Source organism: Sturnira hondurensis, unplaced genomic scaffold (assembly GCF_014824575.4).
Source record: "Sturnira hondurensis isolate 20B ecotype Veracruz unplaced genomic scaffold, ASM1482457v3 Scaffold0005279, whole genome shotgun sequence".
Lineage (NCBI taxonomy): Eukaryota > Metazoa > Chordata > Mammalia > Chiroptera > Phyllostomidae > Sturnira > Sturnira hondurensis.
In genome coordinates, this window is record NW_028077910.1 from 2,644,269 (window position 1) to 2,659,797 (window position 15,529).

The window sequence follows — 15,529 nt, forward strand, 5'->3', positions numbered from 1 at the left end:
TCTCCTTTCAAATTCTTATCACTTCAAAATTTGACTTTCTTAAACAAACCACTTAACTGAAAATATTTGCACTTAATAGAGTGCTTAGAACTCTGAAGTTTCGTAAGGTCTTTCAGAATAGCAGATCCTAATGAGGATTTTTTAAAGCTAGCTACTTAAACATATGGGAGAAATAAAGATTTACTACTACAGCTGGACAGAAACTGTTTTCTCAAACATCACATTCTTTGTTTTTTCCCACTGGGTTTCCTCTGTGCTCTTATGATGGCGCTTTCAAGTTGTCCATACATTTATTGGAGTATGTGGACCCATTTCACTTCCTTTCAACACATGGATTAGCAATTGAAAATAATTCCTCTCTACTAAGAGAATGTGTGACTAAAACACAGCTAAATAGCCTATTAAACCAAAGATATGACAATGTGCTATCCTCAGAGAAAGCCTGCTTTGTGTATTAATTACCCATACCACACCATGTCTCAGAATATTTTAGCTAGGTCTATCAATTTATTGTGTAACAATAGTTTTTCATTTGAGGCAAAGATGCTCATTCATTATTAGGTAGTTGGTAATAAATCATAGTTTATTTTCTTTTTATAATATTTACTTTCCAATGGGGAAATGTACTGTATGTTCCATACTTATTTAACTTAAAATGTAAACTAGTTATTCTAAGTTTTCCAGGGTGTTATAAACCTGTGGTTGTAAATCTAAGCATCTGCTCATTTTATTATTCCCTGTGAAATTACATAGGCATTTTGAGGAGGAAATTCATACATGTGGGTTCTGTTCTCTTTTTACTATTTTACATCTGGGAGTAGTGATATTCTACAATGGTACATTGATTTTTAATGCTCTTATAGATATCACCTAACTTATCTACATATGTACACCATCATTGGGGTGGGTGAGCCACCATCATAAGAAATGATGCAATTTGTTTCTTCAAACTTTTTCATTAAACCAGTGCAGTGGCAAACTATAGTCTCATTAATTATGCAGACATACATTAAATTCTCAAGTCTATTACTTTCTATAACTGAATAATCTCTCCGATGTTTTCCACAGCACTCAGTGTGACGAACACAAGACTTGATACCAGAGGACTTGCTATCAGAGGAACGTATCTCAGATGCTTTAATTGGCTATAGAACTTTCGACCACTCAACTAAGTTTCCACATTTAAAAAAAAAGGTTGTTGTGGGAATTCAATCAACAAAAACGTGCAAACATTGCCTGATATGTGGCAGGCACGGCTGTTAGCTGTCTGCAACCTTTCTTGAGAGATACAATGGTGAGTTTTGCTTTCTCTCTTTCATTTAATAGCAAAGCTTCAGGTACCTCTTGTTAGTGTGACTTTTTAAAAAAAGATATGTTGGCAAGTAATGTAGATTGAGAAATTTTAAACTTCAGAGTTCATAATTGGTCACCTGGGCAATCCTTCTGAAGATGAAAATTACTAGTTCTCACATTCCAAAATCCACATTTCGAGAAACACCAATTCAGATTGTTGATTGATTTATGTTCTTAAAGATTTTATTTATTTATTTTTAGAGAGGGGAAGGAAGGGAGAAAGGGAAACGTCAATGTGTGGTTGCAACTTGAGCGCCCCCTACTGGAGACCCGATCCACAACCCAGGCATGTGTCCTGACTGGAAATGGAACTGGCAACCCTTTGGTTCACAGTCCAGTGCTCAGTCCCCTGAGCCACATCAGCTAGGGCTAGGTTGTTGATTTAATATAGATCTAAAATAGGCTTTTGTAAAAGCATTTAACTCAATGCCCTCCTTCACACTTCTGGCATCATGTAGAAACCCTCTCCACTTCCTCCCGAGTACCCAATCCTTTGCCTGGATTCCCCAGGAAAGTTTTGTTTATCAGGTATAAACAAAAGATGAGCTAGACCTTAATTAAAGCAGTGATTCCAGTTCACAAAGTGTTTGATAGAATGGCTCGTTTTATGGGATTGCTGGAAAAGATTGTTCATAACCATAGCATCTCAGAGAGAGCTGGATTTACCACATGAGAAAGCAGAGAGGCTTAAATTCCAGTAGTGCTTTTGGCTATGAGCTAAATATGTGACTATATCCAAGTTTCTTAATTACTTTGGCTACAGTTATCGCACCTGATGGGGTGATGATGCTTTTCCTGGCTGAAGGTAACACCTTAGGGCTTAGACCTGAATGTTTCTTAGGCTTCCTTTTAACTCCAGAATATATGCTCTTCCACAAAGGGAAGCGTCACAAATGTACCCTTCTTGAACCCAAGTTCTAGTGGTGCATGCTTGTCACATTCTCTTGGCATTTATGGCTTATTGTATCTTGACACAAGTCTATGCATGAAGGATTGTGAGAATTAACAGGCACCCAGATATCTCAGCAAGAATTAAACCTACTATCAATTCACCAAAAACACTTGTTAGCTTGCATAAGATTTTATGTACCTGGATCAATGGGAAAAGAATTAAAATCATAGAAATTTGGAGGAACCTGAAGTAATCAGACCATGGCAGTATAGTTCTCAGTTAAAGAGTTTCATTGCAGTCAAAAGACACAGAGCAGCACCTGTTAAACTGGCGGACATCTGTTTTAATTATAATTTCATTTCTTCACATAATCTCTCAAATAGACTGAGGAAACATGTTATTCCACAGTGAACTTCAGTTCTAATATATCAAACAGCATATAATTTAGGAGTGCAGAATACATAATATTTGGATTTTTATCTGTGCGATGTGGTTTACCTACATACAGAATCATTAAACAAAAATGCACAAACAAAAATATTTTGTGCTTTCAATGCTCTTACAGCCTGAAGGTATGAATTTGCATAGGATTTTGTTCTAAAATGATCAGCTATCAAACTGATCATTATTTGTCTTTGCTTTGAATTCAACTTCAAATGAAGAACTGCCGTGCACACATTAAAGCTTGACTGAATATTGAAGACCCTTTGGTAAACACAGCATCCCCTTACTGGGCCCCACCCATGTCCCCCTACCTATTCTCACCTCTTTTCTGCTGTTGGTTTCTCTACAGCAAGAGGGGGCGGATGTCTAGGTATGCCGCTGCCTGCCTTTTTACCTCTTTCCTGTAGAAACTCCTCAACACAGCAAATATTTTCAAACGAACAAGTATATATATATATTTTAAAGGTAGTTTCATTTCTCATGTAAAAATATATGCACACAGGCAATCAAATGAATGGATTTCTGCTTGAATTATCCAGCTAATTGCCTCTGTTTTCTTCTTTGCCTTGAGCGTAAAAACATTACTTAGGGTAGGAACAGCTGAGCTTTATAAATCAATTAATCAATACTGATTAATTCTTTCCCCTCAACTTAGGTTTCTTTTAAACTAAGAGTAGGTTTATGCTCATCCATAAAAAGCAAAGACTTAAGACACACAGGCACTGTCTGCAATGTAGCTCAGCCGTGTATAATGGGAAAGTGTGTTTGTTGAGTAGAGAAAGAAAATCACACGAAATATTCTGAAGATGTTTCCTCAGGGGATTTGCTTTATCCAATATCAGAAGAAAAATTCAAATCATTTTCTAACGGCAAGCTAAAAGTTTAAACTGTCACCTCACAGAAGTCTGGGGTTTCGGAGAATAATGGATGTCAGGGCCAGTCAATGACAATGTCAGTATGAAAAGTTTCATTTTTCACATGAGGAAAGAATTGGAGTGTGGGAAAGACTGATTCATACAGTAACACTGTTTTTTCCTGCATAAAATTAGGATCATGAATATTATCTCTATTTTCATCTTTGTCAGAATTATGGGTAAAGAAGAAAAACATATCAAAAGTTTCCTTATAGAATTAAGGAACTTTTTTCATTGATCAAAACAACTTTTTCTTTCATAGTAAGTCCTTTTTGTCAGTGGCAAAGTAGCAATTTAATGCTTTTTAAGATGTTTGGGGTTTTCAAAGAATGTGAGATGCTTTCATTTCAGACTAGTCTGTTTTAGTGCTTCCAATAGAAACAACACACAAAGAAATAAGAAAAAATTTACCCCTCATAAGCATATATCACTTGCGAATTTTTTACAGAATCAACTGAGGCAAATTAGAGATTTCAAAGCTTGTCACCTTTTAAGTTGTTAGGGAAAAATTTGCATTTAAATTGCTCTGTGCAGCTACCTGAAGATCTTTCCCTGGAATGTTTATGGCTCTTTTTTCATTAATACTTTAAAAAATACAATTTCATAACCAGTGTATTACTACATCTAGTTGTGTTACGAATAGGCACTTCATTTCATAAAATAAAAACATTCAAAGTGGTTTTGGTCAACCGATCACTCAATCAAAATACTTGAGTTCTTCATATTGAATACTTAATAATGAAGTTAATCTGAAACCATATCAACCCTCCTTTTCTATTACAGAAAGTAGGTCATTAAAAGCTCTAACATAAGAAACAACTTCTGTTCCTATGGGCTTTATCCGTAGGAGTGAAGACTGTCCAAAACTTCTTAGAACGTTTCCCCCAAATATTTTATATATATAAAAATACAGTAGATTTCTTTTTAATACATAAATCTTAAATGCAGATATTCAGAAATGCAGATATAAGAAAAATATTAAATGTGCAAAATGCTCTTTTTGTATGTCCATTAAAATACAATTTAATAATATCTTCGGATTTGTGTAAAAAGTCATCAGGGGGAAAAAACTTCAATGCCAGAAAATCTGATCAAATTAGAGCTTTTGTTTGAAAAATTGTAAGCCACCTTTAAAAATGCTGAGGTTTTTCTCAGTTGTTTCCATCCAAGACACTGTCGAACACGTGAAGTCCTGCTTTGAAGTGAACCTGAGCTGAGTTAATGCTGTGCAACACCTTTGACAAGGCTTCTTGAAAGGTCTCATTGGATGTGAGTGGCTTGCGGTCCTCCCACGCTTCCAGGAGTATCGAAAACTGACTTGTCTTGTCATCGAGGTGATACAGGATGTTTCTAAAAAATATTTATGAAATAGGTAGGTGATTTATGCACAATGCCATTTTCATATCAAACATTGTAATAAATATTTCCAAGAAATGGTGATCTTTGCAATAGGTGAAGTAATAAAGTTATAATACCACTTTTTAGTTATTAATGGGCATAGACACCAATCATCAAAATTTCCTGTAGTGATGAGAGAATCAGACATTATGTGTTTCCTGATGACACTATACTATTTATAAAATAAAATAAAGTAGTTTTGCTAAAAATGTGAATCTGATGAAGCTTCTAAATCTAATTGCTAATAAATACAAAGGACACCAAAATATCTTAAATGAAACTATGACATATTATCAGCAAAATGTAGACTGTGGGGAACTACAGACTTAATGATGTAGTTTGTTAAATGAATAAATTATAATAAAAATAGGTGAAGGAGGGACCTCTAGACCAGGGTTTCTTACCTTGTGCTATGGACATTTGAAGCTAGATAATTCTTTCTCCTGGTAGCTGTCCTGCACACTATAGGGTGTTTAGCAGTACCCTTGGGCTCCAACCACTATATACCAGTAATTGTCTCAATCAGTGTGGGCTGATCTAATGGAATAGCATAGACTTCTCAGAGTTCTGAATGTTACAAGTCTGAGATCAGAGTGTCAGCATAGTCCAGATCACCAGGGGTCTTGGCGAGAGGACTCTTCCTGGTTGTAGTCTCACATGGCCTTTATTGGTACATGCACACAGACAGAGCTCCCTGTGTCTTCTCTTTTTATAAGAGCATTAGTCTCAGCACAAGGGCCCCACACATGATCTCACCTAACCTAATTACCACCCAATGGCCCAGCCTTCAAATACCATCACATCAGATAAGGATCTTAACTCTCTCTCTCTCTATATATAATATATCTATATATAGATATATTATTATATCTATAATATATATATAGATATATTATCTATATATCTATATCTATATCTATATCCCCATATCTATATATATATATATCCCAAATATTATATAATTGTGAAAAATATAAAAATATATAAAATTATATAAAATATTTTTCAAACAGACAAAAATTTAGTCCACAGCAATTGTAGAAGTTGCAAATGTCTCCAGATTGGTAAAAATTATCTTTTATGTGGCAAAATTACCCCTGCTTGAGAACTTCTGCTTTAGGCTTAAAGAAACATCAACCAGTGACAAAGTGTAGACTTTACTAGGCCTTAATTCAAACAAACGAAAAAATGAGTAGTAATGCAAAATGGAACACTGAAGACTTGCTAACACTAAAGAATTGTTTGTATTTTAGGTGAGATTATGGTACCAGTATGTTTATAAAAAAGGGTCCTTGTTTTCTAGAAATACACACAGTAATATTTATAAATGAAAGATGATCATGTCTTGGATTTCCTCCAAAATATTTTAGAGGAAATGCAAGTTAGAACTGTGGACAGTATAGGTGGAACAAGATTGACCATTAGTTAATAACTGTTAAAATGGGATAATAAAATTCATTATACTATTCTATCTTCTTTGTACATATTTGACATTTAAAATACCATCTCCTCATAAGCATGGATTATACACTTGAAAAATATTTAATTAACCAATGTAACCCCAATAAAATCAATTATATATATAAAATTATATATATTATATGTTTCATATATATATGAAACATATAATAACAAAAATGGTTTAAAGTTTAAGGTATTTCAAGAAGAAATGTTTAAAATATATTTTAGTCATTCAATCTTTTAAAAAGTATTCCTTTGTACACAACATATACTGGCCAATAAAAACAAATTAGTATAATAACTATTTAATAAGTTTTCATAATATTTATACTTTTGAATCCCTCCCTCCCCTTTATCCATCTTTAATTGTACATCATTTTTTGAAAAAACATTTCCAGAATGTACAAATGTAATACATATTTTCAAAAGCTCTACTGAATATTCTCATTCCTTCAAGGCACATTGCTCAGCATGCCAATAATCAAAAACATTACCATCTCTGTCACCCAGGACTGCCTCTTAGTGAGCTTGCCAGTGTAATTGACACGTTATGGGGAGCGTGTTTGATGATTTTCAGGCTGTTAGAGTGACTTTTCGATATTTTCAAAACCCACTGGCATGAAATACATTTCTACTTAACACTCTGTGGTTATTAAATGTTAACTATTATTAAGATTATATTTAAAGATAAGATGATATTAATAAAACATGCTCAGAAAGGTTACAGGATTAATCCATCAATGACAATTCATTTAAGCGTGAGCACAGGCTTTAATATGTATATAAAATATTTAGAGGAGAGCTAATGTGTAAGAATTCAAATACATTCTAAAAAGAATGTTTAGGTTGAGAGCATAAGAAGTATGATTACTGTTTATTTTTGTCATTAACTGGGAAGCGGTACATATATTTCCCAAAGACCAATGAGATGGAGTCTGTTGTGTGCCAACATTTACTTTTGCTAATGAGGAAGAAGCACAGTAACATATTTTTGAAATGACTGTAAACAAACCACGTGAATAGAAATGGGTCCTTTTTTTGTGTGTGAAACCCTACAAGGAGCTAAACACATTTTCCATATGCTGCATGGTTCAAGTAGTAGGCTGTGGCAAGCTATCATGTAAGATAAACACTCATATCCATTTCTACCCAAATTAGATACAAATCAGCATGAAATTGCAAGCACTGAGAATTTAGTTGAAAAATAGCAAATAGGATTTTTCTTAATAATATAAAACTTTCAATTTGTGTAGCTGCTGATATACCTTAGGTTGCTGATCTTTATTATAATAAAAGCTTTTCACCTTGATAGATTGCTCTACTTTAAAACAAATTGAGGATAACAAAGATTCCTTCTTTAAATTTTTATGAGAAGTATAATTTCTCCTAGTGATTTTCAGGAGTAGCCCATCTTTTTCTAGTTCTCTCTGTGTACTAAAAACCAGTCAGCTCACTGCTTGTGCAAGATAAATTTCTGCATTTGGAGCCCTCTTCCAAAAAATTACATTCATATTACTTTAATTTTAATATTCAAATGAACAAGAAGAACAAAATTCAGCCATGTTTTTATATTTCTTATTTCTGAGAACTTATACATTCAGTCAAAAAGCCTAAGTACTACAGAATCATTTCAGAGAAGCAAAACTACTATTGTACCATTTTTCATATGCAAATACTTCCTTTGCTTTGAAAATATTTTAATTAGATCAGTGCCTCCAATGGAAGTTTCTAAGCCAAAACTCTTTGCATTCCCATGTAATGTGACCAAAACTGAACCTCAGTTAACTACAGGTAAGATTTCAACAATCTATTTGGCATCAAGGTACCAAACATGTCTCTGTTTTTCAATTATTCTTCAGATTAGGGCAGACTGGGAATGGCCACTAGGTACTCAAAAGGCTCATGTCTGACAAGGAAAACAAATGTAAAGAAAAACAATACATTTGAAGAGTTTCCATGTAAAGTGTCTGTTCTTTACACGCCCAGAAATTATATTCCTTAGTGAACTACTCCTGGTCTTACACCCACCTGAAGAAAAGTGTCTTTGCAGAAAGAATGGGCTGTGTTATTAATTCAATAAATCATCATCCTATTTGCATACACATAGCATGTATCTCAGTATGGCATGTACAAACATCATACCTAATTAAAATATTATTTAATTGAACTCATTTTAGTAGTTATCCTGTTTAAAATAACATTAATTCCAACCTCATGCCTATCTTCCCTCATCTGTAACAATTTGTATCTTATAAATGTAATTCATACAGTCATCCTGACCTACACACAACACAAAGAACCCACTAAAAGGAAAGTGTAATACATTATTGATGACACTAATGAAATCACAACACACATCACTCATTTTAATGGGTCTGCTTCAATGCCACATCACGGAGACCAGGAAAGGAGCGGGGCCAAATTCAGAAGCCTAATTAATAATCCCAGCAGCATCAGTGAAGTAGTTGAAGCATCTTTACTCAACTGACAAACCTTTTCCACTAAGCTCAAGCAAAGGAATGCTGAAGAAAATGAATTTTGAAACAAAGGTATCTAACGTTTTCATGAGTCATTTCCTTCTGTGCGAATTAGCAAATTAATGATGAAAATGATGACTCTCGTTCAAGTGTTCCTTCTCATATTCATAAATGGGCACTGGATGCCACCCATTCTAAACTTGAATTAACATTCATTATACCCCATGTTAAGAAACGACCAAAGGAAATCACACTAAATAACAAGTCACATCTTTCAAAACTAGCTAGATATACATGCTGATTGCAGAGAGAAAAGACAACTCAATTTCTTACAATTGTTCATAACTCTTTTTAGGGGTTATACTAACTGTACTCCATAGTTAATAGTGGATTACTATATTTATATCAACACTAGAAAAGACTATTTGATACTATGTCCATGAGAATTCACAAAATACATGACTACTATGTATAGTACAAATTTGAATTTGATCTATGGTAGAAAATGCAAAATGAGAATTAAGACCATTGTTGATATTATCAAACCATCAACTCACTCTTCAGACAAGGCAGAAAGATGTGTGATAGATTGTTTGAAAAAAATGGCTATAATTATTCTCCTTCTTGTATGATGTCCATTTCAAAGTGTGACTTTATAACTCTTTGTCAAGAGGTATGATGTGTTTCCCTACCTGTTGAATCTGGTTTGACCAATGTAATGTGGCATATGTGCTGAGTCTATGTCTCAAAAGGTATTGCATGTTCCCTCTCCTTCTCTGGGACCATGCCAAGGCACCATGTGAACAATCCTGTGTCACCCTGCTGGAAAAAGAGAACACAAGGAGTGGGGTGGTGAGGAGGTGCTCAGCTGAGGCCTTCCTATTTTAGCAGCAAAGGCTGGTTACAGACAGAAAAACAGCCAAGAGATATCTAATCTGGAAGAGACCAGAAGAATCACACAGCAGTCTATCCTAGATGGCCATATTAAAGAATTATGGAAATTCCATACTGTTTTCCACAGTGGCTGCACCAGTCTGCATTCCTACTTACAGTGCACTAGGGTTCTCTTTTCTCCACAACTTCGCCAGCACTTGTTTGTTGATTTGCTAATGATGGTCATTCTGACCTGTGTGAAGTGGTATCTTATTGTGGTTTTAATTTGCACCTCTCTGATGGCTAGCGGTTTTGAGCATCCTTTCACATGTCTCTGGGCCCTCTATTTGTCTTCCTTGGAGAAATGTCTGTTCAAGTCCTTTGCCTATTTTTTAATTGGATTGTTTTTCTTCTTGGTGTGGAGTCATATGCGTTCTTTATATATTTTGGAGATCAGAGCCTTGTACGAGGTACCATTGGTAAATACATTTTCCCATACAGTTGGTTCCCTTTTCATTTTGTTGATGTTTCATTTAGTTGCACAGAAGTTTTTTTATTTTGATGAGGTCCCATTTGTTTATTCTTTTCTTTATGTCCCTTGCTCTAGGGAATGTATCAGGAAAAATACTGCTGCATGGAATATCTTTCAAAAGAACCTACACACCCCAATTTCACAGCAAGACAATTTATGATAGTTAAGTGCTGGAAACAACCTAAGAGCCCCTCAGTAAATGAGTTGATCAGAAAACTGTGGTATATTTACACAATGGAATACTATGCAGTATAAAGAAAGAAGGAGCTCCTACCTTTTGCAGCAGCATGGATGGAACTGGAGAGCATTATGCTAAGGGAAATAAGCCAGGCAGTGAAAGACAAATACCCTATGATCTCATCTATAAGTGGAACATAACCAACAAAACAAAAAACAAGCAAAATACAACCAGAGACCTTGAAATAAAGAACAGACTGATAGCAACCAGAGGGAAGGGAGGAGGGAGATAAAGGGGGAAAGAAGGGGAAGGGTCATAAAGGAACATTTATAAAGGAGCCATGGACAAACCAAAAAGGAGTAGGATTGAGGGGAGAGTGGTAGGGGAAAAAACGCAGACAACTGTACTTGAACAACAATAAAAAAAGAAAAAAAGAAAAAATTGTAGACAAAATATATAGTTGTTTTAAGCCAGTAAATTTTGGAATGATTTTAAATGAAACAATAGATAATTGATATAATTTGGCAGTGTTTTCTTCCCTGTGGGAAAGGAAGGATTTATGTTGCTATAGGCATCGGTTCTGTATTCTCTCTCAAAATCACTGTTAGAACACAATGTATGATGTGAATCTAACAGCTTTTTAAATGACTGGCTTGTTTCAGAAAATATGTTAAGAAAATTGTGTCAAACAGCTCACATGAGGTACGTATTACAGAGTTAGGATATCCCTGTTGATTCTTAGAAGTTTTAAAATCTGTTTGCAATGCCAGTTGGAATTTTTCCACTAAACAAAAAAAATAAGTTAACCATTACAGCATGATACTTTTTAAATATGTGGATCAACTGTTGAGTTACAGCCCAAGAAAAGAATAAAAATTATTGTCTGTTTCTATTATGATTACACATAAAATAGAGCAGAGAATAGTAGAAAAAGTAAACAACTGCATTCTATAATCAATGTCTGCAGATTTCTAGTCCATCTAACTAGATTGTTTCTTGAGAGAAGTTTTGAAGAAAATAAATAATTAACTCTTCAGATACTCAAACCATACTCCTCTTGAATGGCACAGTGCTTGCTGATTTATCAACAAAGAACAATTCTGTTTCTTCACTTATAACTTTCCATTAAAACAAAAGATGACACAGAAACAAAAAATGAACACAATCTTTAGTACCATTCAGAACTTGGAGAAGATGGTGATATAGTTGTTCACATCTTATTCACACTGATGTAATTTTTTTCTTGTTTTTATTTCCATTTCATCATTACTGTTTTCTTATCTCTAATTACATGTATGACCTAAATCTCAATATCTACATAACTTTTTCTTTTTAAAGATTTTATTTATTTATTTCTAGACAGAGGGGAATGGAGGGAGAAACAGGGATAGAAACATCAATGTGTGGTTTTCTCTCCTGTGCTCCCGCATTGGGTACCTGACCCACAATCTAGGCATGTGCCCTGATTGGGAATCGAACCAGCGATCCTTTACTTCACAGCTGGCATTCAATCTCTGAGCCACACCAGCCAGGGCTCTAGTTAACTTTTTCTTCTTAACTTATTTGGAATTAATTTCCCTTAGCATTTCAGATTCTATTCATTTGTGAGTAAGATCTGTTACCCTCTAAGGAAAACTTCATTTGAGTACTCTATAGGCACTTGGCAATTACATAATATCCTTTAATCTACATACCAGATATTTGCATTTGCCCTTTCTTCACTGTTACTTTCTGATCTTCATTACCTTCAGTAAAGAGGAGTGCTGAGGTCACAAAACCAAACACAGGGTAAGTCGCTTTTATTTTTATTTGTTTTCTGATTCTACTAATGAAAAGGATGTGAGCTATTTGTTTTAAAAAGTTCACTCTAAAGGCAAAACTATATTTTAGGCTGTGTCTATTTAAACAAAGTGAGTAACTGAGCCAATATTGATTTGTTTTCTACTTTATTATACTCAACAGACCTTACTATTTGTCTAACATTAGGTCACTGTGTTAGGTGCTCAGGGATAGAGAGTAAAAGCTTATAGTCTACATTGAAAGCCAAGCACACAATGAATACATTACAATATTGTTTTGATGTATTATCTATACAATAATTTATAATATTACAAAATAGTATGCAACTATATAATATTATATTTTATAAAACTTTTCACTTTATTCTATGTATATATTAGACTATATATATTTTTTCTATGTGTATAGAGAACCCTGCTTTGTAATAAATATTTTTGTGTACCTTGTCTCTCTATATTATATACTCTTTGTGAAATATAATGCAACCTCTATAAATATTCTATGTGGTGTTCACCATATGCCTTCTTGTTTATGGGTAAAATTTCATGGGTAGGTCCTAATGCTGTATATTTAACTTGTTTCATCAGATTACAACTGCCATATATTGGTTAAGATAACACAGTACTAATTAGGTCAATATAGGTTATTCTTTAGCCAAATGAATTATTTCAGTAATGGCACATCACCAAATCTTGGAAATGAAGTTTGAAGAGAGACATACTGTAGGATTCTAAAAGCAGTGATTTCTTGTTTCTCTGAGACAACCAAAAGGAAACCTTTTTTCTCCTTTTGAATAGTATAGGTATAGTATAGGTAATGGGTATAAAATATGTAAATTCTATATCTATATTTTTCAAAAGGAGAAAATTCAACCTTCATATGATACCATGAAAGAGAGAGCAGAGAGACAGAAACTCATGTCTTAGTCACATGACAGAGATTTGAATTGAACAGTCTAAAATCTGCTGTTCCTGACTTTCAATTATGTGAGTCAAACTACTTCATTCTTTAAGCCAATTTTAGTAGGTTTTTATGTTATTTTATCAAATATATCTAGATATATAATATTCATTGATTAAATATTGAATAACTATTAAATAACTATTCAATAGTGAATAACTAATTACAATATATTTTTCCTTAATAACTATAGGTATGTTTTGACTAGAAGAATTTAGAGAATACATATAGTTGATATTTAAACATGATGACCTTGATGTAAAACCTGCATGATTTCTCTTGAATAGCAAATGTATTATTCAAGATGATCTGAAAACTTCAAAACCAACAGAATACTATAATATTTGTTTAATTCTAGCTAGGAAAAAAGTCAGTACAAAGCAGAATGATTGACCTATTGGAACTATGAACGTTGATCTTAAAGGTTAAAGGTATTTAACAAAGTAATGTTTAAATGTTAAAACTCTCAAAAACTAGAAAAAGTACCTTTCACATTTTATAGAATTGTGACACACATTAACTTACCAAATATTTACTTTGAAAATGTGACAAAAGTACTGTTTTAAGGGAACTGTCATGCTGTTCTCTTAGTTGAGTAAATATTCTCATAACTCATTGAAGCTCTGCTCTCTGTAACTAGTTTTGCTAGCATAAGAGAATAAAATATTGTGGTTTATGCCTATAAACAAATGGAGCCATAAATAATTTACTATGCAAATTAAAAAACTGAAATCATCTCATTTTGAAGTCTTATTAATTTTTTCAAAATGTAAGTACTGGATATGCAAATTCCTACTGATTCTGTTGAAGTTGATTATAAACAAAATGCAGAACAAGCATTTGACTAAACTCAATATCCATTCATGATAAAAATTTTCAATGAACTGGGTATAGAGGGAACATACTTCAACATGACAACATATGAAAAGCCCAAAGCTCACATTAAATTTAGCAGTGAAAAACTGAAAACTTTTTCTCTAACATAAGGAGCAGGACAAGGTGTTGAGTCTTGCCACTCTAGTTCAACATAACATTGGGGGTCCTAACCAGACAACTGGGCAGGAAAAACATATAAAAGGCACCCAAATTGGAATGAGATAAAACTGTCACTATTTGCAAATGATATAATGTAATACAAAACATTAAGGACTCCATCAAAAAATACTAGAACCAATAAATTTAGTAAAGTTTACAGGGTACAAAGTCAACATAAGAATTTGTTGTGTTTCTTTATACTATTAATGAAACATCAGAAAGATTATTTATGTAAACAATCTCATTTACAATTGCATCAAAAAGAATAAAATACATAGGAATAAATATAACTAAGGAGGTTAAAAACTACAAAGCATTAATAAAACCAATTCAAGAAGACACAAATAAATAGATATTCCATGCTCATAAGTTAGAATTAACATTGTTAAAATGTTCATAATACCATAGCAATATACAGATTCAATATGATCCTTATCAAAATCCCAATGGTATTTTGTTACAGTAGTAAAACCAAAAATCCTAGGACTTGTATGAAACCACAAGAGACCCCAAGTAGGCAAAGCAGTTTTGAGAAAGAAGAAAAAAGCTGGAGGCATCATACTCCCTGATTTCAAATCATATTGCAAAGCTATAGTAATTAAAATAACATGGCATTGGCATAAAAACTGAGGCATAGGTCAATGAAACAGAATAAAAAGCCCAGAAAATAACTCGTGAACAGGTGGTTAATTAATTTATGACAAAAGTGCCAAGAATATATAATGAGGGAGAAAGTCTATTCAATAAATACTGTTGGGAAAATTGGACAGCCACACAAAAAATAATACAATTGGACCATATCTTCCGGCATGCACAATCATAAACTCAAAATGAAATAAAGACTTGAAGAAAGATCTGAAACCATAAACTTCCTTGAAGAAAACATAGGTATAAGCTGGAATTGCTGGATCATATGCTAGTTCTACTTTTAATTGTTTGAGGATCTTCCATATTGTAAGTTGGTTGAACCAACTTATATTCCAACCAATAATGCACAAGTGTTCCCTTTTCTCCACATTTTTGCCAACACTTATTTCTTATCTTTTTGATGATTGTGATTTTTAACAGGTGTGAAGTGATATTCCATGACCTTTATTTGCATTTCTTTGATAATTAATGTTTTTGCACATGTTTAGATGTGCCTGTTAAATATATATTTTTTGAAAAATGATTTTCTGCTCATTTTTGACAGGATTATTTTTTGCTATTGAA

The 15,529-nt window shown here is 33.4% G+C and overlaps 1 protein-coding gene across 2 annotated transcripts in view; it reads right to left on the reverse strand.

Moving 5' to 3' along the window:
* Positions 1–2,214: 2,214 nt before the first annotated feature.
* NAALADL2 (N-acetylated alpha-linked acidic dipeptidase like 2) overlaps positions 2,215–15,529 on the reverse strand; it is a 926,327-nt gene continuing 913,012 nt past the window's right edge. For both annotated transcript variants that reach the window (XM_037046503.1, XM_037046502.1), the window contains exon 14: positions 2,215–4,953. In XM_037046503.1, the coding sequence (XP_036902398.1) occupies positions 4,755–4,953 (199 nt within the window). In that variant the 3' untranslated portion in view covers positions 2,215–4,754. The remainder of the gene's footprint in view (positions 4,954–15,529) is intronic.